The sequence below is a fragment of the Ptychodera flava genome, chromosome 15 (genome assembly GCF_041260155.1).
Source record: "Ptychodera flava strain L36383 chromosome 15, AS_Pfla_20210202, whole genome shotgun sequence".
Taxonomy (NCBI): domain Eukaryota; kingdom Metazoa; phylum Hemichordata; class Enteropneusta; family Ptychoderidae; genus Ptychodera; species Ptychodera flava.
Genome location: NC_091942.1, coordinates 25,111,064 through 25,135,256, shown reverse-complemented (window position 1 = coordinate 25,135,256; position 24,193 = coordinate 25,111,064). Strand labels below are relative to the sequence as shown.

The 24,193-nt window shown below is 37.1% G+C and overlaps 4 protein-coding genes across 6 annotated transcripts in view; 1 reads left to right on the top strand and 3 right to left on the bottom strand.

Annotated features, from left to right (window-relative positions):
* Window positions 1-1,516: 1,516 nt before the first annotated feature.
* LOC139151653 (uncharacterized) lies at window positions 1,517-7,654 on the bottom strand. The gene is made up of 7 exons (XM_070724586.1): window positions 6,912-7,654; window positions 6,221-6,285; window positions 5,643-5,804; window positions 4,881-5,084; window positions 4,178-4,352; window positions 3,864-4,012; window positions 1,517-2,474 (listed from the first exon to the last, which is right to left on the bottom strand). Exons 1-7 carry the CDS (start codon window positions 7,303-7,305, stop codon window positions 2,298-2,300), a joined length of 1,326 nt encoding a protein of 441 aa, XP_070580687.1. The 5' UTR covers window positions 7,306-7,654; the 3' UTR covers window positions 1,517-2,297.
* Window positions 7,655-7,722: 68 nt separating this feature from the next.
* LOC139151652 (uncharacterized) lies at window positions 7,723-15,647 on the bottom strand. Its single transcript, XM_070724585.1, has 10 exons — window positions 14,197-15,647; window positions 13,750-13,902; window positions 13,423-13,531; window positions 12,808-12,911; window positions 12,004-12,223; window positions 11,331-11,605; window positions 10,853-11,080; window positions 10,348-10,530; window positions 9,716-9,916; window positions 7,723-9,123 (listed from the first exon to the last, which is right to left on the bottom strand). The coding sequence occupies exons 1-10, from the start codon at window positions 15,614-15,616 to the stop codon at window positions 8,498-8,500; spliced, it is 3,519 nt and encodes a 1,172-aa protein (XP_070580686.1). The 5' UTR covers window positions 15,617-15,647; the 3' UTR covers window positions 7,723-8,497.
* Window positions 15,648-15,892: 245 nt separating this feature from the next.
* Window positions 15,893-18,504, top strand: LOC139152318 (uncharacterized). Its single transcript, XM_070725461.1, has 2 exons — window positions 15,893-16,042; window positions 17,273-18,504. Exons 1-2 carry the CDS (start codon window positions 15,895-15,897, stop codon window positions 18,502-18,504), a joined length of 1,380 nt encoding a protein of 459 aa, XP_070581562.1. The 5' UTR covers window positions 15,893-15,894.
* Window positions 18,505-21,065: 2,561 nt separating this feature from the next.
* LOC139151650 (cholesterol transporter ABCA5-like) overlaps window positions 21,066-24,193 on the bottom strand; it is a 48,901-nt gene continuing 45,773 nt past the window's right edge. For all 3 annotated transcript variants that reach the window (XM_070724582.1, XM_070724583.1, XM_070724584.1), the window contains one exon: window positions 21,066-24,004. In XM_070724582.1, the coding sequence (XP_070580683.1) occupies window positions 23,903-24,004 (102 nt within the window). In that variant the 3' untranslated portion in view covers window positions 21,066-23,902. The remainder of the gene's footprint in view (window positions 24,005-24,193) is intronic.

Sequence of the window (24,193 nt, the reverse complement as noted above, 5' to 3'; positions counted from 1 at the left end):
CTGAGAGAACAACAAGGCTAAGAAAAGTTTCAGATAATAGAGTTGTGACCTGAAATAACTAGTGATCAGCCCACTGCTTCGTTCATGATGTTTCAGTTGAACATCATGGGAAAGTGTTTTGGAATAGCGAAAATATGACACAATGAGAATCAAATGTATATTTTTGCTGTTCCTCGTTTTTTTCATCACATCAAATATGTATGATAATAAAATGTCAAATGCAACCTTGCTGTGTACCTTGCATCCGACGCAATGATCATAATTTTAGAGCAGCTTTAAGAAGAGTTCGATGTTTTGTAGTACTTATTATTCAAGTAGTTCCAGTTATTCGAATTTATTCACTGAGTCGTCAATAAAAGAAAACCATTGCACACACATTATATTACCATGCCCTGTCCGTCGCATTTTAATTGGTAGAGCTGAACCATGTGACCGACCACAAATACGAAATAATGGTTTTTTTATTGTTACGTGCAGAGAAAACGAACAAAAGGCTGAACTCAGCAGTTAACGTTTAAACAAAATTTATTACGAAAATAAAACTAATTGCTAAGTCAGGGATAGAGTACAAGCTTTAAAAGTGTACAGACTACTTATCTCAGCTGGGACGGCAAAGCTCCAGTCTCAGAGTTGTAACAGTCAGTCGGATGAATGAACAGTCCTTTGGCTTGCAGGCTTGAAGTTGCACAAAGTCCACAGAGTAAATCCAGCGTTGGCAGTGAAGGTCTTGAAAAGTCTTGAGAATGACTACTGCTGGGTTTCCAAACACATGTAGTAACACACAAGAGACACGATCCCAAAAGTCTGACTGGAAGCTGTGCACGTCCCTTTTATACACATGTGCTTACATAAGGGCATATAAGAACAATCTAGAACTTTTATTGACATGCTAATTACTGTTCTAAAATTATCTCTCTTACACAACTAACTAAATTTCTAGAACATTCCAAACATGACTAATTGAATTCCAGGTTGTGAGGTCATTAAGGGCAGTGACCTTGAGAATGTTCTAGACTAATTGAACTCAGGTCATGATGAGTGTGGGGGAAATGACCTACATAACATTATGTGCCCGTGAATATGAATAATATCGCTAACATCGTAACTTTTCAGCCAAAACGTAAATAGAAATTTGTACAAAGATCATAATCAATGACAAAAATAAAATGGAGCATTTGTTGGCCAAGTTTAGACACTTTTTTGAAAAATCTCCGGATTTGCAAAATTTTTACAGCGCGCGCACTTCTCACTGACAAGTTCTGGGGCCCCGTTGTCGTTCGCGTGGGAAATTTTCGTAAATTTTGACGGTTGTGGGGATTCGTTGATAATATAATGGAAATAACAGACTCCGCGCCGACCATTAGTATTTAGGGGCGCGGGCGAGAGGAAAGCCAAAATTTACTGGCCCGGCAAGCCTCGCCCGTTAAGTTTTGGCTTCCTCTCGCCCTTGCCCATAAATAAACGTTAATGGTCAGCACGTCGTCCGTTATTTATATATTAACGCATTGTTTGAAGAATCAAAGATAACGACATAGAAGGTAAAAAGAAAATCCGAAACGCTGTTTATTCGAGATTTTCTGTGAAGTACATAGGAATGTAACGGAAATATACTAAATGTATTAGTCCATTAATTATTGCCTAATTTCTATAAGTTGAACGTATCCAGATATATATTAAAAGGGAACGGTTGCCTTGGTAATTTCTCCAAAATGAACACGAGAAAACAAGATTATACAATCTTTACCTTTCAGACTGTAAACTGTTCTCAGGTTGTAAGTCCAAACATTTATACTCACATCGCATAATCTTTCTCTAAACGACCCCGCTATATAGCATCCATTTCATGTCGTCCGTAGTACGGTGATGATGTTATTAGTATCTAAAGTCATCGCATCGAAGCAAAATTTTGGTGTACAGTGTGCGGTCACCTTTCAGTGAGAATAATTCCTAATTTTAGGCATGACTTCGGATAACGAATGCACCTCCCATAGGATGTATAATGGTTTGTCTCTTTGCTCGAAACTTTCTGGTGACTCTCAAAAGAAAAGAATTTTCCTGTTTACACTTAAATCTTTATTTATATAGCACGTGATCACATTTTACACCTTACTATAAAAAATATAAAAGACTGAAGCAACAAATTCATGATTTTATTATTAAGAACACTTGCACACATTATCTTCAATGTCTGCGATGTAAAACGTCTCTGTAATAAATAAGGACGTACGTATAAATTACATATGTAACACAGAAAAGTCCGTTTCATGAAAACAAATATAAGAATAGGCAAGTTTTGTTTAATCTCTGTAAAGTACTTTATTTTCTCCGTACGTTGAGATGCATTCATCGACAACGTCCAACAGCTTGACCATGAATTCGTCCATCATAGACAGGCTGTCTCTTCTGAAACCGGCATTGGTTCCGAAGTCGTATCTATTTGGTCTCAACGGATCCTGTTGTAAAACGTACAACATCTGAAAGGAAAGAAAGGTATTAAGATAATGTGAGGTTAGCTGGAAAACGCAAAACGCGAGTTGCCGCTTGTGAAGATATAACAACATTTGTGGAGAATGGCCTTCCTGCTCGTCAGCGAGCAAGTGTATCTGACACCGCAGTTGTTGTTGTTGTTGTTGTTGTTGTTGTTGTTGTTGTTGTTGCTGCTGCTGCTGCTGCTGCTGCTGCTGCTGTTGCTGCTGCTGCTGCTGTTGCTGCTGCTGCTGCTGACGCCTTACTCGCTATATATACCTATTGAGATTGTGATCGATTGTGAATTTTCCAGTTAAGGCCAAGAAAAATAAAAAGTTTGTTTCTCATCCTCGCGCGCGTCAATTCAGACCCGCCTCTTCAATCTTTTTTTCCTGCTAATGAGGAAATAAAATTAAAATAGACTCAAAAATATGCGACGATAGTGCATAACACAGTACTGTATAAAACAGAACTGTAAACAAAATAACTGACACTAACATTCCAGTCAGAACAGTACACATATGTCACTGTTATATTAAAGCTCCATAAGCTGTATCTTTTGGCTATTTTTTCAGAACTTTTGTTTTGTGGTTTCCCTACACTTTCTGCATTGAATCCCTAAGCTGTAATTTAATGCCAAGTATGTAGCATATCAACACAACCTATATGACTATAATCCCCATTGTTATTGTTGAAAATTGTATTCAAGTCCGGACTAGAATTCATTTGTAAACAATAAACAATGATCACTACACACATACCAGCTGTGTTGACAAAAGGAATACTCGAAACGAATAACAAACGGATTAGGGTCAGACACGGTAGTTGATATACAGAAGTAGGATACTGAAAAACTTGCCACAAGTTACAGCTTATGTCCCTTTAAGCTGTCAAAACTATGTATTGCCGCACTAAAAGTCAAACCACAGAACTGTTGCTATACAAAAATACTACAGCAACACTGCTGTGCATTTATCTCTGCGTGCATTCCTATGTTGTTTTCATGTTTTTGCACGTTCTTGTTGGTTGAAGAGATAAAAACCTGAGAGAGAAAAAAACCGCGTCACCGCATCATTTTTGCAATATGTCTAGGGCATTTTCTTGGCCTAACATTTATTTACATTGGAAATCGTGAAACTACAATAGCAGCTCTACGACCATCTGACGTTGGGGGCACTGTCATGATGAATCTTACATTTAGGTGTTATTAGATCTTTTCGGCCCCATCTTATCGTAGATAACGACAAAATTACCAAAGGATTGACGCACTTCACCATAACAACCGACTCCTCAACCGCAAAAATGCTACCCTCTCTAATGCTAACAGAGATGAGCTGGGACGAGATTTCAGTCTGCAGCTGGTAGCATAATACAACCGACATCCAGTCGTTACTCACCAAATCACTCAGTTTGCATGTGTCGTGCGATTTTGCGAAACGCAGAACCTCTACCACGTGCCTTGGGAAGTGGCAGAGGTAGACGTGAGACCAAAATGCGGAGGCAATGCTACGAAAGGCTCGATCTGTGTCAAAGGCGATGGGACGACCTGCAAAAAATAAATAAAGTAAATCGATATTGATGAAAATGAATATGATTGATAATAATTAAACGATTAGAGTTGGTTGCGTATGTGTTCCATGATGTGAACGGTAATTGTAGACGAAGCAAAAGAAAAAAAGAAAGAAAAGAAAACAATTATTTTTATCTGTACCTTTGATCTTTTGAATGTTATGCGGTGTTACGGAGAGTCCACTGAGCCACATGAGCATCACGTACTCCAAGTCCTCTTTCTGTTGTCTAGTGAGTCTCCTTGTATCGTCACGTCTTGATGGCAAGTTAATCTTGGCTTTGTGTAATCTTTCGACCATCCAGGCACTCAGAGACCCCTGCAAAGAGGCGGGGGGGGGGGGGTAATTTCGATGAAGATTTCGATGAAGATGAAAGCATGCGTGGATTTGTATTCTTCAAATTCAGTATACTCTTTACAGCTCTCTCCTTCTCCTTTTCACTTAGCAGTTGCATGTCTTGAAGTCATTACATTAAAAGCTATGCATGTTTCCTCAAAGGCTATTTCTTTGTACGTGTACGTTTGTATGTCTGCATGTCTGTCTGTCAACCTATCTTTCTCCCTGTCTGTTTATTTGTATGTTGTCTCTATGCATGTATACATGTATCTATGTATTAATGTCATCTATCTATCTATCTATCTATCTATCTATCTATCTATCTATCTATCTATCTATCTATCTATCTATCTATCTATCTATCTATCTATCTATCTATCTATCTATCTATCTATCTACCTCTCTGTCTGTCTGTCTGTCTGTCTGTCTGTCTATATATCTCCTGTATCTAGCTATTCACCCATCCATTAATCTATACGTTCAATATGTAAAATATCTTGTTTTGCCAACCTGAACGTAAATATTTTGGCTTGTCTTGATTCTATCGAAGAATCGTCGTATTGAGTTGTTTTCACGAGCGGCTCGCTTGATGTCGTCAATGTCGATGACTATGCCTTTGACGGGCACAGCGTAGTAAAGACCGAGTATTCTATCCAGCAGGTACACTGCAATCTGAGCTAGGTGGCGCTCTCCGTACTTCTCGTTCGGTGCAACCTGTGTTAAATGCAAATGCCAGGTAAGTAAGTAAGTAAGTAAGTAAGTAAGTAAGTAAGTAAGTAAGTAAGTAAGTAAGTAAGTAAGTAAGTACATGTAAGTAAGTAAGTAAATAAGAGAGGATAAGTAAGTAAATAAGTAAGTAAATAAGTAAGAAGGTAGGTAGGTAGGTAAGTAAGTAAGTAAGTTAGTAAGTAAATAAACAGAGCTAACATGATGTCATCGAGTTTCTTCTCAAATTTTATGACACTGCTATGCATCATGGATTAATTCTAAATCAATTTGATCGAAATGCACATTCTATCCGGAAGCATTTGTTGATCAGCTACATATTTGTAAAAAAAACATTGACGATTGGCTGCGCGGGGATATTCTTTTCTTCCTTTGCTTATGCAGATAACTTGAGGCTTTATGAATGAAGAGATTGCTGCATCAATCAGCGACACAAATTTAAACTAAATCGAGGGCGGCATGTTTCAAGTTGTCCCTTCTATAGATTCGAGAAACTGCTGAGTCAATAATGGTAAGATATAGACAATGGTAGTGTGCCCCACCGACCTTGAACCATGCTTTGTGGCTGGAGTTGCCGTAGTTCATCCTCAAGGTAATGCTTGCCGCTCTGTCACCGTCTCCTGGTTTGTAAAAGTTACCAAAGGTGTAGCTGTCGGATTCCAGAATCTGATTCCATTCCAAATCTGACATGCCATCCCAGCCACAGGTCTGATGCAACACGAAAAACCAGTACTCGTCAGTTAAGAAGATAACGACTTTGAACAAGTTTTGTCAAGAAACTAACAGCAACCAATTTTTCGAAGATAAGTAAAGGAGCAGAAATGGCTGAAATATTGATCTCCTGGCTTCTCTTGTATGGCAGAACAGTGGATAATTGTTTGCCGTGGTGATTTGTTCAGCGTATATGAAACGCATTGCATGCTGAATAGTCGTAATATCACACCGGTCTACAAAACGACAAAAATTTAAAAAACGAAAATGAGAGCTCCGATTTCAGGTGATTAAAATCGGAAATTATGATATTTATTTTCACTTCGTCTCTTCACCATAGACCTGTAAAATGTTGTGTCCTACACGCTCAATTTCACGTAAATGAAAAGTTAATGAAAGAAAACATGCCTTACCTCCATGAAGGCTTGCTCTCGCTTTTGTCTGGATGCCATCTGATCATAAATTAATATTCGGAATTCTAACGAAGGAAAGAATGCATTTCCAGAATTTTGATACGAATATCGTTCCTGCCTGTGCAGGTATAAATCTAAACTATTTTACTTCAACAGATATAAAATTCCGCGGGATTTGACTTGTAGATGATGTTGGTGAAATATTTAGACCATAATATAACAAGTTATGATGTTTCAAAACATAAATATGTATGTATGTATGTATGTATGTATGTATGTATGTATGTATGTATGTATGTATGTATGTATGTATGTAATGATGGATGTGTGAATGGATGTGTGTATGTATCTATGTATGTATTTATGTATCTAGTATGTATGTGTGTATGTATCTATATGTGCACATATCTATGTGTATGAAAGTCAATGCCTTTGTATCTTCGTAACAGTATGTGTTATATCGCGTGTGTTGTCTCACGGTGAGATTAGTTTTGAATAACATTGTCTTCCAGTCAGTCTAGGAAGGGCTTTTCCCAACTTGTCAGAAGAAAAGTAGCTAAAACTATTATGTGTAATCTACATGGTCGATAAAACGTCTCCTCAGCAATTGCCGGTTGAATATCTGACGACCATTTATTTTAGTCTACATCTCAGCTGTTGGGTACAAAACAGCTACAATCGCACAACTCACCGTGAACGCATTTTACTTGAATCCTCCTAAAAAGGTCAGAAATAAACAGCTTGTCAGTGTCACTGGACGTGATTGATTTTTCCACTAAAATATTAACTCCCTCTCGGCCTTGATTTAGGCGACGCAATGCGTCCAGTCTGATCAGTTGGTTTTCGATAGTTTCATTTGCTTCTCCCTGGCCGACAGCAGGCGCTGACGTCGCCCTGGTCTTGCTCAGTTCATCAACCCGCTGGCGACGGCTCTGTTCCGCTTTTGATACGAAGGCCGACCCTTTTGGAAGGATCCCGGAGAGTCGACCGATACCGAAAAGAAAACACGGTGTGAAAACTGACAGTAGTAGAATGAACTGCACGGAAGGTCGTCGATAAATTGTCCTGTAACCAGCGGTCTTCATGTTCCAAAACACATTTTCCTCGTTCGCAAGAGGTACCCGCGGTCCCAGTGAACCCTACCTTCGCAGATCCAATGCGAATTAATCATCGCTAATCCCCTCAGATATTTTTTAAACTGATGCAACTATCTGTCACCGCTGTATCAAACATCTCCGAGACTATTGTTGTGTTTGTGGGATGCGCCAGAAATGAACAAAAGTATTCGGCAAATCTTCATCGATTATTCAGATAGCGGTGGTCTGGAGTTTCGCAAACATCTTTTGGTTTTATCATCGATTTTTTTCTTCATGACCGAACCTGATTATTCAGATAAAGTGGGTGGCTTTTCAAGTACTACTTCCGTGAATATCCTGGATCGATTGTGGCTGTATATCGCGAACGATCCCCCCAAGCTTGCAAATATGTCCTCTGCATTGCTATACAAGTCCAGGTTAGACTACGTTTTATCGAGCAATACCAACCTGACAAGATATGACAGGGAGCAGTTGGTATTGTGTGGAGGATATTTATTCAAAATCTTCTGGTTGCAATGTTTTATTTTCCCGGCATTAATTTTGTGCTGTTTGTAAAATATAGTTTCTTGTCCGACGTCAGTTATTTGTACGCCTAACACGACTTTATTGGGGAGAAAACAATGTATTGTGTATGTAGACGAAGCCCTGGATTAGCCATTTCAGTTGTCCACTTTTAATTCCGGCTATGAATGAAAAAAAATACAGGACGACCGAATCATACAATATGTCCTTTCTATTGACTGCTGGATCATGACGTCACCCGATGGCGTATTGTACTGCGTCGTAGGTGGGCCTGTCTGCTGGTAAGGGACTGGACATAAATTACAGGGGGGGGAGGGCCGGTGTTTTTCAAAAAACCGCTGCATGAAAATTAGTGACCCTTCAAAAGTTCTTGCACAAAAATTAGTGACCCTCCCCCTTATCCGTGCTTGGAAATAAGTGACCCTCCCCTGCAACTTAAAGCATTTAGTAAAAAAAAACGTTCTGAGTACCAAATGAAATCTGTTGGTTCCCTGAAACATGATAATACATGGCCTAAACATATGTGTGCACAGTCAGCATTGTTATTGTTGAAAGTTGCATTTCCTTCCATTCCAGACAAGAATTCCTTGATACACAGCATCAAAATACTGGAAAAATGGCAAAAAGGTCCAGCTGATGTGCTCTCCTATGATCAAACTTAGTCCCCATAGTAGTTTCTTGACCAATAGGCAGTTGTTCTCCTTCCATATCTTGAGAGAAGGACTGGCTGTAACTGTACAAGTGGGTCATCTACTGGGTCATCATCTTCACTTTTGTCTGCCTGACTGCTGTCAATGTCAGATGAATTTCCAACTTCAGCCAAAATGATATCACTGTCTGTGTCATCACTCGCAGAATTCATGTCCACAGAGATGCTGTCATTATCACTGTCAGTGTCTTCACTGCCACCTGTGTTATTCCTGACCTCGGTTACTGTGACAGACTGCACAAGACTTTGAGCGATATGGGCATTTATCAGTCTGAGTTTGTCCTTTTTCTTTAACTTCTTTACATTACCAAGATTATGTTCCAGAATATATTTGTTCAGTACTCCCACTTTTAGTGACTTCAATTGTCCTGCTTCATAAAAATGTTTCCAGTCTATATCTCCATATGATTTTTCTAGATTTTCTGCAGTCTGTCTTAGGTTCTGTGCTTTTCTTTTCTCCCTCATAGTTTTTAGGTACTGTAAGTGTTCTAAGTACTTCCTGACAAGATCTTCCTTTACTATGTACTTGTTTGCAAATGATGTTATTACATCATTTCTTTCAGTTGAGATTTCACCTGTCCAACAAAAATAAAAAAGACCTTGTAATGTACATATGTGAATTACAATATTCACATTACAGATAGTTCAAAAACTTTTATATAATAATCTGCTAAAAAACACTTCCACTGAGTGAGACTGGTTAAACTGAAATCCTACATGATGCACTGTAATCACAAATATCAAATGCATAACAAATGTCAGAGTGAATATGAAGTTTTTAAAACTTCAGTCCCATTGAAACCAACACTTATCCTAAAGAAACATTCACATATTTTCTATAAGATAAAATTTGATGTCACAAGCAATCACAGTAACTTGCAGATGAAAATAGTGGATGGTGGGAAACTTGTTTAAAGGTATCCGGCCAGTACTTCTTTGTCACTACCATTCACTAGCCCTTTTTATGTAATATACACATCCTGTCTTTCATGTTGATGGTAAGGAAGTTTGATAAGTTTAATTAATAAATAAATGTTGAAACAAATCTGCAATTACTTGACTTTCCAGCACTGCATATACCTGTGTATAGCTAGGTTAAAATGAGTTATATTGAAAGAAGTCACACTAGCAATTCCAATAAACTGTAATCATTTCACTATAACTTACCACTTGCAAAGAGTCTCTTCAGTTGTACTCTGGGGTGGAAATCATCAATTTCACGTTCACTACCATCTTTATTTTTCAGTGGTGTAGATTCAACATTTAGATAATGAAACTCCGGTAACCGTTGGCTGTCTGGCATTGGAGAGGGTACTCTTGTCATTACAGGATCAATATTACTCTCCTTGCAGTATTCACATAATGTACCTGAAGTTGGAAAACAAGACCAGGTTAACCATAAATCATACACAGCAGATGGTTCTGTACAGGCCTTGTAAAAGGCCATTTTGGACAACTGTAACAGTTCCTATATACTACTGTGGACACAAAATACAGTACATTACTGTAACAAACACTGACAATTTTGGCGAGAACTTCCACATTTACCCTCAAACTTAGAATAATTACAAATTTTACGAAGTATTCATCCATCAATAGTACAGTACAACTTTTACATGTCTGTGAACAAAAACTCTGATATTTAACAGAAGTTTAAAATTTTGACACCCTGTTATGGGGATATGTAGGCCAATCACATACAAGGCCTTTAATTTTTAAATGGAAATTTTACTTTGTATGCATGACTGCATTACAGCATTTGATAATATTACCCTGAATAGACAATAAGGGTTTCTTACCCAAAGTCTGCTGACAACTACCCTTCAGATACTCAAGATACATTTCTCCAACATGGAAGTGGCTTTGAATAAATGACTCTATCTTCTGAAAGTAGGCATGGCCTGGTACTTGCAGCTTCTTGGACTGTGAATGAGTAGTGACATATGATGCCAGGTTCACTGCATTGTAAAAGAACTGGTCATCTGAAAGGCAATGACAATATTACTTGACATAAAAAATAAAAATTTACTATTGGTAAACCTCCATATTTAAACAATCTAAATATGTGTGTTTTTATATACAGGCCAACATTCTTATCCAAATCAAGCATTTAACAACTAACACAATAATCCTGAAACTGTGTTTTTGATGTACTTGGTTTGGTATGAATTAGCTAGACACTTGTATTTCAATGACTTGACCTGATCATCCACACTGAAAAAATCCTCTATCCAGATCATCAAAATGATTTTCACTAATCTGGTAGAATTGGTGGAATGTTTTCTTATATAAATCAAGTCTCACCTTTCTTCACTGTTACAAAAGCCTTCATATAATCTCCAGCTGGCCCTGGTTCATCATCAATTCTTAATTGAACATCTTTTGCCACCTGCCATGCATTTCTTTCCTTGCAGCTTTTCTCAAGTTCTTTGGTCTGTTCCACAGTCAGTCTGTTCAATTCATCCTCTGTCAGACCATCAGATGGTTTATGGTAGTCCCATTTGAGGGCTGAACCATCCACGAGAGCTTCTCCTATTGTGATAAAGAAATAAAGAGCAAGAGATGGCAAAATTACAAACAAATCAAGGGGATACACATAGAAATCACATGAAAGTATAGCAACCAAATCAAATAACAAGAACATCCAGTGTGGAATTTTCTTTTTCAAGGAATATCAGAGACTATACAAACTTGTGCTTTTTAAAACTACATGTATAATTTCCCGGATTGTAAAAATTTTCATGATAAGAAAGATAATAATGCAAAACAAAAGATACTTCACCTATTGCAGCATTAGATCTCTCCGCTTCATTTTGGCCAGAGTCTCCAGGTGCTCTATGTAGTCTTGTCATGTGATCACTACCATGAATACGTACAATTTCAGCATCCCTGAATCTAACTTCAAAATTGGTGATACCTACTCCTGGTCCTGCATCTGTTGCCTTCAATATATTTCCATAACATGGACTCTGCACAAACTTGAGTCTTTGTAAGACTGCATTACTGGCTGTTACCAAACCAGTAAACCTAGACCATAGACTATCCCTGTCAATTGTCCTATTTCAAAAAGAAATGCATCTTAATTAGAATTTAGCCAGTAAAAGCAGGGTAAGAAATCCTGTACAGTACTGTTGCAACCCTAAAATCCAGTTTAAATCCATACCCTGATTTTACATGTTTGTATTGAATATATATCTACATATAACATATATATGTGTGTGTTTACTTGTACTCATAATGTGAGATTATATTGATCTTTGAAAACATCTTTGATGGTCTAAGGAACAATAGAAAGTGAAGCTTAGTACTCTTGTTTACATTGCACATTGCTGGGTGGTTCTTTAATGGTGACTGCTAAGTTATTTTGTCTGTAATTTGACCTTAAATGTTGATAAACCTTTGCATTCACAAACATAAAACAACATATGCATGTCACCGAACAATATTTTTCTTACCTGAACTGTTCAATCAGACACTCTGCATCCTTTATAAGCTCCTCAACAGACTCTAGCAAACCATCAAGTCTTTCATTATCATCGGCATGGTTTTCTCTCCATCTCTCCACAGCTTGAGTCAACTGACAACACAGCCACCTAAGTCTTTTATGTTCATAATCACGAAATACACAGTCTTGATTTGATGTAACACAGGCAACATCATCCTTCATAGTTGTATCTATAGATGATAGGAAGACTGACTGTTAAAAGTGCAGGATGGAAACAGATGTCAAGAAAAAATACTGAAAAAACATCAAAGACATTGCACTAACTTATTTTTGCAGAACTGACACCTACACAGTTTTATCTGATGATAAATACAAAGCTAGCTTATGTAAACATCTTTTAATGTTGATTTGAATCTTTGGGAAAATGAAACACTCAGATACTTTATGAATTTATAGTTAAAGCCTTAGTAGTTGTATCTTTTCTGAATAATGCTAACTGGACTATACTACCCAATCTTCAAAGATACATTTTGTATTCTCATAATTAAATAATGTAATCTCTGAAAATGTTCCCATTTCAATCAATGGCTGGATCTATAAAATTCAACCATCTATGCATACTTGCTTGTGGCGGTGGCCATATTTGGCTTGCAAGCCAAAAAATATTTCTTTGTTAAAATCAAGGTTGTTTTGCAAATCCTAAGTCTTTCATGGTAGCCCATTGGAAAGGATTTTTGAATAAGCTACATTTGATTTAAAAATATTTTGTTCAAACTGACATCACAAGATACAGCTAATAGAGCTTTAAACATACCTTTGAAGTAAAACAAGGAGTCGTGGATTTGTGCACAAAATGTCTTCAAAGCTTGATTGCTTGCATGCTGACATTCAGGTTCAAATAGGCCAGGTACTTCTCTCCTATTTATGAAATACAGGAAAAGAAAACTTATTTAAACCAAGCAGAAAAATCCTACAAAATAAAAGAATACAAGTAAATATACAAAACTTCAAATTTAGTCAGCAGCATATCTGAACTAACCACAGACGTCATTAAAAGGCCACTATCAACCTCTTTGCAATTTTTTTTGTGTAGTTTTGTTCTACATCCAACTTGACCCTAAGATTTAAATATACTGTTTGTAAACATACATGTAACCTGTTTTAAGTGTTTATGTGTGATGGCCATTCCACTAGACAAAAAAATGACTGACAAGAAATTCCAGTGAATACACAAAACAAAAATAGTGAAAAAAAGCAAAAAGTTACAGGTACTGTGGAGCTTCGATGAGATGATGCTGATCTATAACATTTTCATGAGGTTGTGACATACACAGCTGACAGTTGCTGATCTCAGCCTTTGTCAGATCTGTGATGAGAAATCACAGTGCAGTAATGTTTTTGTGATACTAACATATTACATGTATCTTACCTTAGCATCATGTAATCAGAGGCCCACACACTTCCACTGCTGCCGATAAAATATTTTGGTCGAGTGACAACAACTGTTTGGTCTTGATCACATATTACTTCTTTGCTTTCTACAAAGAACAATTTGAATACAATGTAAACAAAGAAAACTTTACGTCTGATCAATCACGAGGGTATTTATGGATTTGAACCAGTCTACTGTACAATAATGTAGCATGGAAGTGCAACCTCATTATGCCTGTGAGCCAAGGTCACTGTGTGTGATTTTTTATTGCAGTGAAAAGCATTCTTAATACAGGTAGCAGGGGATATATGTTATGAAGCATACCTTCTACAATGACAGTTTTTCCAGTCATAAAGCGAAATGAAGCAGGAGTAATATGTACTTCTGGAGTGCTAAAATCATGCTGGGGCAGTTTCTTCTGCTTCTCTTGGTTAGCAACATCATAGATCACTCCAGTCTTGACATCTCTTGCGCCAACTGCATGAAGTTGAGGAAAATAAACAGTGTAAAGGAATACAAATTATTTACTAAATAATGATAAAGTGTGCCTTCTCACAAAAGGGACTTCATGAAACTTCTGAGTCAATTGAAAAATTTGAGAAATTTACTTGAGTCACAATGTATAATTTCATATTCATCGGAAAATTTTCTTGCGTCACAGAGAATATTCATGAATTATGGCATGCCAAATAGGCTTAGAGAGTACACTGATGATAAATTACAATTATGAAAGTAGTTAGCACATTAATGGCAATGACAAATCTAACTTACCATCAGTGCCAGGGCGTAAATAGGCTTTGTCATCCATGCTGATCACCAAACTATTGCCTTGAAATGAATCACTGAACATCATTCTCTTGACACTTTTCACATGTGCTCTCTGGTAATGTGTTGATTCTGATGCATGAAGTTCTGTCTTTGGTGGCTTCTTGGCACAAAAGAGTGATTTTCCAATGTGTACCCTGGCTTGTTTCGATCTCACATATCGTGGTCGCCCCCTGTTTAAGACGGTTGTTGCTGACTTGATCATTCTTTTCCCCCTTTTTATCAGACTGTAGTTGGCTAATGACAAAAAGTGTCTCTTCTTCACCCGATGATTGGAATACAATGTTATATCGTGTCTTCGACCATGAGCAGTGCTCTTGTCTTCAACAGCTTTAGCAATAAACATTTCATCTTCACTGTCCAACAATTGCGGTGCTCCAGCTCCCAGTTTTCTACGCTTTATTCTGTTCTCCTCCAGCAAATTTATGGCAATTCTTTTCCTTGTTTGTGACATTTTTCTTTTTGTTTTCTTATTTTGAGGATTTAGAAAGCATGCCAACTCCTTCTTTCTGATTTGTAAACTATCTTTCTCATCAAGTAGATCACTTTTTCTTTTGTCGGACAAAGTGTTACACTTTTCAATTTTAGAATCTATATTTTGGAGCTGGTCCACAACCTTGTCAAATTTATTTTTCACCCGAAGAGTAAAGATATCACCAGCAGCCACATTAGCATTTTCATACTCATTGGAAACATCTATCACTTTGGACAGAAAATGTACACATCGGTCTGGTTTCATGCCAAGTTTGTACACATAATTTCTGGTGCTAGAGGCAAACAATACAGCTTTTAGAACAGACTTGTCGTATTCGGTGTCCATCGATGCAATGATTTTCTGGACAGATTCCAATGAAAGCGGAAATCTACTTTCAGAGTCGTCATTGGTTCCTTCTAGCTCTTGAATTTCAATAAATAGAGCTGTCAAGTCGACAGAGTCGTTGTTAAGTATGACAAATCTACGTCCAACAACACTTGTTATAGTTACACACAGCCCATGGTCAGGATGCAAAAGATGATCTCGAAACTCTTCCTCAGTTGGCTGTCCGTCGAAAAACCCACAGTAAAACCCATATGCATCTTGGAATGGCAGGTAACCAATGACTTTATTCTCATTCATGGGACTGCTCACCAACAACTGTCGTAGTACGTATAACAAACCTTTCAAGATCCTGCTCTTCACTTCTGTTTTCCTATGGATGTCCAACAACGCTTCGAGCTTCTCTTCACACTCTCCCGGTTTACAAATCTGCCGAGACGTACGTACACAAGACGTTCCTTGACGTGATTCTGTTCTCAGTTGGCCCCTTTTTTGGGAAAATGAAACTTTTGGAGCTGATTTTATGCAACTTTCTTCACACTCTGTCATGTCGTTCACGCTAGTTGCTTCGGAGGCAGCCATGTTCATTTTCTCACGCATGCGTTGTTAGGATTGCGTAAATTGGGCGATCTTAAAGTTGGAATCTTATGCATTTTTAGTATACATTTCAAGCAAAATTATTGTCAATGTCTGACACTAAAATTCAAGTAATACTGAAATCAAATGAGTTTTTTCCCCCATCGACTCATTGAAATCAAAACCGCGCAACCGGAAGATGGAGTAAAGAGCATGCCACATACCACCAAACAAACATAACAACACTAACCATGGCGGTCCAGCTGAATGCCGAAAGCGACATAAAAGATTTCTTACTCCTATGCGACCTCCAGCAATATACATACAAATTTTTGTCATCCGGTGTCAAAAAAATTAAACATTTGGTGGATGTGGGTGCTGATGACCTTGGAAAATTCGGTAAGTTAATTGTCGCATTATATACCATGGGATGATGGACAGTCAGCATGGACCGTTGACGTGTACATCACACATGGGTAGTTTGTAAAAGTGTAGTTTATGCCGTGAGTTCATGCTACGTTCCGACGTTATGGTAGATCTTACGCTTAGGCGACATATCATAGCGTCGGAACGTAGCATAAACTCACAGCATAAACATTAAACTACACTTTTACAAACTACCTGTCCACATAATGGTTATGTATGGTTATCCTGAAGTCATGGAGGAGTCTGATATTAAACTGTTCTGTACAGTGAGTACAATGTATGAGCATGGAGGTTCTTTGTTTTCCTCCACGCATGGTACCCATGATTGTTTCGAACTTACACACCTCGAAAGTTAAAGACATTGAAATTTTGCTCAAACTTTCCTCAAGTTAAAGTTTCAACTATTGTCTCATCTAATCAGGAATAAAATTTAGGGATCATCATGCAAAGTTTACTACCAGAAAAACATATAACCTAACATTTACTAATATTTGAAATTTATCATGGCTGCCATCCCTGTGCAAAGTCTATGGGGGGAAGTAACATTTTCACAATGGAATTAAGTTTTTGAAAAAACTAAGATGATGAAAAGTTTTGTATTCAAAGAGCTTTAAAACGAAACCCCTCAAGTTGTAAATCAGAACAGAATTGTGAAAAATTGAGAGTCAAAATACCAGTCCCTGAGGTATATTTTACCATGGATGTAAAAAATAGATTTTACCTTAATCAGAGTTTGGCAACCTCCATGATGAAACACATTTTCTGAAAACTCCAACCCCAGTTAGTCTGTGGTCAAGGTCAAGCACAGCCTGTTTGCCGTTGCTCTCTAATTTTTGAATTACAAATACACGCTATAATACAGATATGTGATTTTGAATCACAGATCTGTCTTTTTGTTTCATTCTGTATCAATTGCTTGTCTGAAGCCTTACTTTAATGATTTCAAAAATGTTCTACTAATCCCACTGAAAAGATTTAATCAGATTGACAGTTTAGATACTTCATTCAACAATTAATGTGAATGGACATGAGTGGTATGTGTCAAAATCGAAAAGTTTATTGTATGAATGAATTGTGAGTGTATACTGGAATATATGCTTGGACAACCAGCATCAGTATAGTATTGTTTACTTGTGAAAATATTATGAAAGTGTTGTTGTCAATAACAGATGTAATATTTCATTCTTCATGGATTTTTTCCAGGTCTTTCACCAATAGAAATTAAAAGGTTTGACAGGTTTTACAAAGGGATTGACAACAATAACAACACTTGGCTGTCTCATCCAGAAAAACCATCAGGTGAAAGTAGCACAGGTACTGGGAAAGAAAAACCATGGATGAAATCTAAGTTTGGGTTCATTCCCAATGCAACCACAGCCCGAGCAGTTTTCATGAACAGTGTTCTCCCTGGATTTTATGACTGTTACTTTAAATGGAGCAAGAATGCAAGGGAGTTTACAAAGAAGTTCCACGAGGAAGGACGGCGACAGTTTACTTTGAAAAGTAAAATTGATCAGTGGCAGGCATCATTGGATAGTGTTACAAATGCCAGTAATCCAGCTGCAGTTGGCAACATCCTCAAGAAAGAGACACTTGTGAAACCCCATCATAATATCATCATTGAAAATAATATGGCAAAAGTCTCAAAGATCAAAATAGCACTTGAGATTGAAAGTAACACCCTTAAAGCAAGTAACGAAAAACTGTACACAAAGGCAGGTAAAGTAAAACCTGGAAGTGAATATGCAGCAAAATTTAACACCCAGTATCTGACAGATATACAGGATTTGTGCAATAAAATACAAGAGTTACAGAAAGAAATGATTAATAAGCAGGAAAAGATCAAAGGCCTTTTTGGAGCACGCTACATGAAAAATAAAAGTCAAAAAAGAAAACAAAAACAAAATAGACTACGTGCCAAGAAACGCAAGGCACATAGGATGAGCACCGGCATGAAAAGGGTCTCGTCACTTATAGCCCCCAGTTGTAATATTGACAAAGAAATAATCAGGAAAAATCATCTGTTGCACGAGGGACTGTGTGCAGTGAAAAGGCATGATCTAAAATATATCATTCAGTTAGAGAAAAATGATAAAATTGCAAAAGCTGCATACTTAGTCATCAAAGAGCACATTTCCATCAAAAATTGGGGATGTCTGTCATCATCATCATCATCATCATCATCATCAGATGACAATAATGATGATGATGATGATGATTATGATCATGATCCAGATGATCATGATGATGATAATGATCATCATCATGATTCTGATGATAATGATGATGCTGATCATCATCAAAATCATCATGATGATCCTGATGATGATCATGATCTTGATGATAATGATGATGATCATCATCATGATCCCAATGATGATGATGATGATGATGATGGAAATAATGGTAGTGAAGATAATGCTAAAACTCTGTAACTACAAGCAAGATTTGGTTTAAATGTGATGTGCAAGTTCTTTATTTTGACTTTAGCTAGATTTTAGGTTTGGTCATGTCCATGTGTCTGTCCATGCATCCATCCGTTCACACAGATATCTCAGAGATGCCTAGGGCGATTTTATTCAAACTTGGTACAAGGATTACTTCATATATCATACATATGCAAATCAATTTTTTTTATGATACGATCCAATATGTCTGCCATGCAGCCATTTGATTACAATATTTTCATGTACGGAGCCGTAACTCAGGCACATCTCAACCGATTTTATTCAAACTTGGTACAAAGACATTGACCTATGTCATATGTATGCACATTGATTTGGTTGGTGATATGATCCAATATGGCTGCCATGCGGCCATTTTGTTACGGTTTTTTCATGTATGGAGCCATAACTCGGGCACATTTCAACCAATTTTATTAAAAGTTGGTACAACTTACAAGGACATTGACCTGTGTCATGCATATACACATTGATTTGTTTTACGATAAGATTAACTATGGCTGCATGGCGACCATTTTTTTACAATTTTTTCATGTCCGGAACCATAACTCAGACATATATCAAGTGATTTTATTCAAAGTTGGTACAAGAACATTGACTTATATTATACATACGTATGTCGATTTGTTTCACGATATGATCCAATATGGCCACATCGCGGCCATTTTGTTATGGTTTTTTTTCATGTCGAGAACCATAACTATGCCAAGTCTCAACTGATTCTATTCAAAGTTGGTTCATGGACATTGACTTATGCCATACATTTGCATGTTGATTTTTTTAGACAGTAAGATCAAATATGACTGCGTGGTGGCCATTTTGTTACGATTTTCTCATGTACAGAGCCATAACTCAGACGTATTTCCACCAGTATCATTCAAAGTTGGTACAAGGACATTGACCTATTTCATACATATGCACATCAATTTGTTTCATGGCATGTAGTAGTATCATGTCAATTATTGCATTTTCGTAATTAGGCTGATATCATGTCAAGAAATATTGCATCAAATTTCATGAAACTTGGTACAGATGTTAAGTGCACATTGAAACTAATGTCATTGATGATAATTTATTATTTTATTAGCATTTACAGTTTTTTATATCCACTAAGTCATTTCTGTTGGAGGGCCCATAACAGATGTTATTTCATATGTATTCAGTACTTTTGGGTGATGTGACAGTGAATTTGATCCAAAACTCTGGTAACATTTGATTTGACCAAGTCAATTTTCTGTGTCATATTCATTGTTATCATATTCTACTTGTATTTACTGTGTTTATAATATTCATTTTATTTATATATTTAAGAAAAATATATTATTTATGTTCAAACTTGAGAAAAAGATATTGTTATTTATTTTTAAACTTGAGAAATCAATATTAGTATTTATTTCCAAACTTTAGGAAAAGATATAGTTATGTCCAAACTTGAGAAAAAGATATTGATATTTATTTCCAAACGTGAGAAAAAGATATTGATATGTATTTTTAAACTTGAGTCTAGAGTTAATAAATATGTTTTCTAATTCTAATTTATGAATATTTTTTTCTTGTTTTCAGTATTCCATATTCTTCAATACGTGCACATGCAAGTTCAGCTTTGATGCATGAAAAAAGGTGACCCTCCCCCATAGGCTTACACGAAATTTTATGACCCTTCAAAAATGTTTGCGCGAAAAATGGCGACCCACCCCCAAAAAACACCGGCCCACCCCCCCCTGTAATTTATGTCCAGTCCCCTGGTAAGGAAAGATTAAAAAGTCTGTTGGCTTATTTATATCATAACAGGGTAAACTGAACGAATGAAACTGCAGCAGACTATAGCATTGGTCGGATAATCGCGAAATTGAACGAATGAACCTGAGCAGACAGTCTCCTAGATTTTAAGGAAAAGTGTTTGATTGCAAACGCCCGAGCGTTGTCATACTAAACTTCACCATGGACGAGTGGATCCGATAAGAAAATATTCCTTTCACACACTAAAAACACACACATGCACAATAGGGAAAAAGTGCGTGACTAGAGCGAGAAACTGACGCTTTCTCGCGGTGAGAATCTGTTCTTATTCTCACCGCTGTCGGTGAGAAAATTTTGATCTCCACTGGAGATTGGTGAGAAATGCACTCCTTGGCGAGAATCAAGTGTGAGAACAAAGTCTCACCGGTGAGAATGGAAATTCTCATTAAGTACAGCGAGAATTGAAATTCACTGGCTAGAATCATCAAGATTTGCCGTTCGGAGTCTTTATGATTCTCGCCAATGATCAGCGAGTCTTGATGATTCTCGCCAGTGAATGTCAATTCTCGCTGTACTTAGAGAGAATTTCCATTCTTACCGGTGAATATTTGTTCTCACACTTGATTCTCGCCAAGGAGTGCATTTCTCACCAATCTCCAGTGGAGATTAAAATTTTCTCACCGACAGCGGTGAGAATAAGAACAGATTCTCACCGATTGCGAGAAAGCGTCAGTTTCTCGCTCTAGTCACGCACTTTTTCCCTATAGTGATAACCATGTACACTACGAAGAAACAACTTTTCCATTGTTTATTTCGAATCTTCGTCTAAACATGCACTGGTAGATACCTAGTATTTTAAAAAGCAATACTATGTATTTGGCACTGGATAATGTTGAACAAACAGCAACAGTGGCAAAAACAGCTTCAAGCAATGAGTTACTGGACACACCAACAGTGCCTCTATAGTGAAGCATCAAGTAGGTGGGGTAAAAGCCATGCCAAGAAACAATTCTTGCTTTGGTGTAGAGGCCCTTAGCTTGTTCACCCCTAATTTCCTGTAAATTAGGTCTACAATCATCACTGATAACCCATAGGATTGGGCCAAACCATGGTGGTGACAGGGTAAAACTAAAACAGCACAAGTGCTGACTTTGAATTATGAAAGGGTAATCTACGATGCTAACCACTATCTAATAAGGATACACGTGTTTTAATTACTATTGAAGTCGGTCTGATCACAACTCATGATTCTTATAAATACCAAAATATGTTGCAACAGTAAATGGTGTATTACAAGCAAATCATCTTTTAAAATCATCAAAAGTTTCCAAATCTGTATTACAATATATCCTTTGGGTACAATACTTATCTCATAATTGTCAGTCATTTTCTTTATTTAAATTTTAATTTAGAATATGAATAAATATATATTAAAATTTCCATTGGAATAGATTCTGCAAGAACCGTTCTATAATGTAAATTGTCTCTGGCAGCAGTATGAACTGCGCCCTCTACAGTCCAAAGAAGAAAACTTCACCCTGAGGATATGTGTACAGATATGACAGCCAACAAACCTGCGTACAGAATAGGTCTGTGGCTTGTACAACACATAAATGGTTAAAATGACTCGTACTCCATTCATGTTGTAAAATCAATGTTATTTTCAACTATTCAAAAGAACTTGATCAGCCTTGAAAAGCATGATAAAAAGCTTATTGTCAACTTACTTTAAACTGATGAGCTTTAAAATGTTACTTTTCTTTGGTCAGTTACATGAAGATATGATGATCAATACCAACTGTGAAGGTAATTATTCAAACGATGCAATAGAATAAGGGTACGGCAACGGTAACCTCATTCAGGTGGACGCAATGTGAGACACAAAATTTGAATATGCCACTATGCAGATTATTTAGAACAGCTGGGTTGAAAAGTACATGACAACATCATTTTATGATAAAATCTATTTTACATCAATGTCAAGAATTGAATTTGCATACATCACAGGTATCACAAGATAAACACAACTTTTTTTCTTCAAAGGCGGTGATACAGTACACCTGCTCACATTACTTAGTTCTCAATTAAAACTGATCCAAGATCCAAGATGTTCTGAACGTGTATCAACATACTGAGTGATTTCAGCACAACATTTTTATTCCTTTCTAACATCTTTCTTGAAGAAGATTTCGTCTTGGAATCAGATTTAGGGAATAAAAATCCAACATGTCTTTGCCGGTGTGCAGCTTGCGTAGACCCGTGTTCCAGGTCTGGCTTTGTGAAAGTCCAAAGCTTAACCTTATGAAGACAGAGTAGAAGTTGTGGTTGCCCAGGCAACCATTTTGAAATTCAAGTACATTAACAGTAAATTTGAGGTCATTAGTTTTTCTAGCCTCCAAGTTCACATAGTGGACCTGATTCAAGTTCAGTAAATGAATGAGTACAGATTTAAAACTATCATTATCCAGGTCTGTATTACCTCATACTGGTCCCCACTAATGACGGCATCTCATAACATCCATGTATTGTTTTGAATTTTTCCCCCTAAGGATATGTTTTGTCATACCATTCTCACACTAAGCCTTTGGTGACATAAAAACAGGCAGATAATTTTTGATTTCAATAATAACGATAATAAAGTTGAACACTTACAAGTACGTTCACATCGAAATCCAAATATCTTTCACAGTAAAAGACAAAACATTACTAGTAGTCCTGAAAAAATGTTACAAAAATTACAAGAAGTGACTTTTAAAATTTATCATCTGGTGATTTAATAACTTATCCATCATTTCTGTAGTCATCATTTAATAACTGATTTCACAACTGAGGAGAGAATTTGTTCCATTGTGGGAAACCCTACAGGTACTTCTCCCATCATGCACCATGTTTGTTGTTTGATCTGGGTGTAGGAGGTGGGGTGGGATTGTGAGGGAGTGTTGCAGTTGCACCCTGTGAAAATATCAGCCTGTTTGTCAAATGAATCATTGAAGCCTCTTATGCAAGCCTAAAAATTACCAATCTCTACAGTGGCACAAAGAATGTCTTATTGGTTACGTTGCTCATCATGTACTAGAATCTTTGCTGGGTGACTGCAAAGCCTCTTTACCTTGTCAGCATGACGTTTCTGTGATCAATCATGTAAAGGGAGTGGCTGTACTTTTGTGAAAGTCACTAAATGAATGCACAAAAACCAACAAATTTTTTTTTGTCTCGGACATCTTCAACTGACTAATGTAGGACACAAAAACTCCATACAGTGAAGAGGCAAGATATTAAGTAAAATATAAAAAAGTTTCCATCTAATTATATGAAAATTCGTCTTTCAACATTTTTGGAAACAGGACAATTAAACTCAGTTAATATTGACACATTTTACTTGAAAGAATGATGGGTTGGTTTGAGGCAGCGAAATGGGGAAATTAATTTCTACCACAGCTTAAAACTGTTAATGTTTTGATATTGCGCTTTATCAACTTTTGATAAATAGAATTAGGTGTAGACTGTCTTATAGGATGAAGAGAAACATTTTGAATAGGTCTAGAAGAGCGCCCTCTAACTTTAAATTTGACGGGTATGTTTCCCACAATTCCCTCTTGGAACACAAGCCTCTATCCAGGGCAACACATTTCTACACCTCTTCACCATTTCTGCGGAAACCGACATTTTCTTCTCCGCTGACTTCGTCCTGCCTTTCTTGTTCCTCCTGTTCTTTTGCAAACTGGATGAACACCTGCATTTCGAAGAAACGAAGCAAAAGAGAACAAAACAAATGGCTAATCAGCGAGGGAGATATATATAGAGAGAGGGGGGTCGAAAAGGCTGACACCAACAAAATACATGGTACCATCAAATCATTCAGTGACAAAGACAAAAGCCAGGCATCAGTGACATGTAAGCATTGAGGCTCTACTATCTGCAT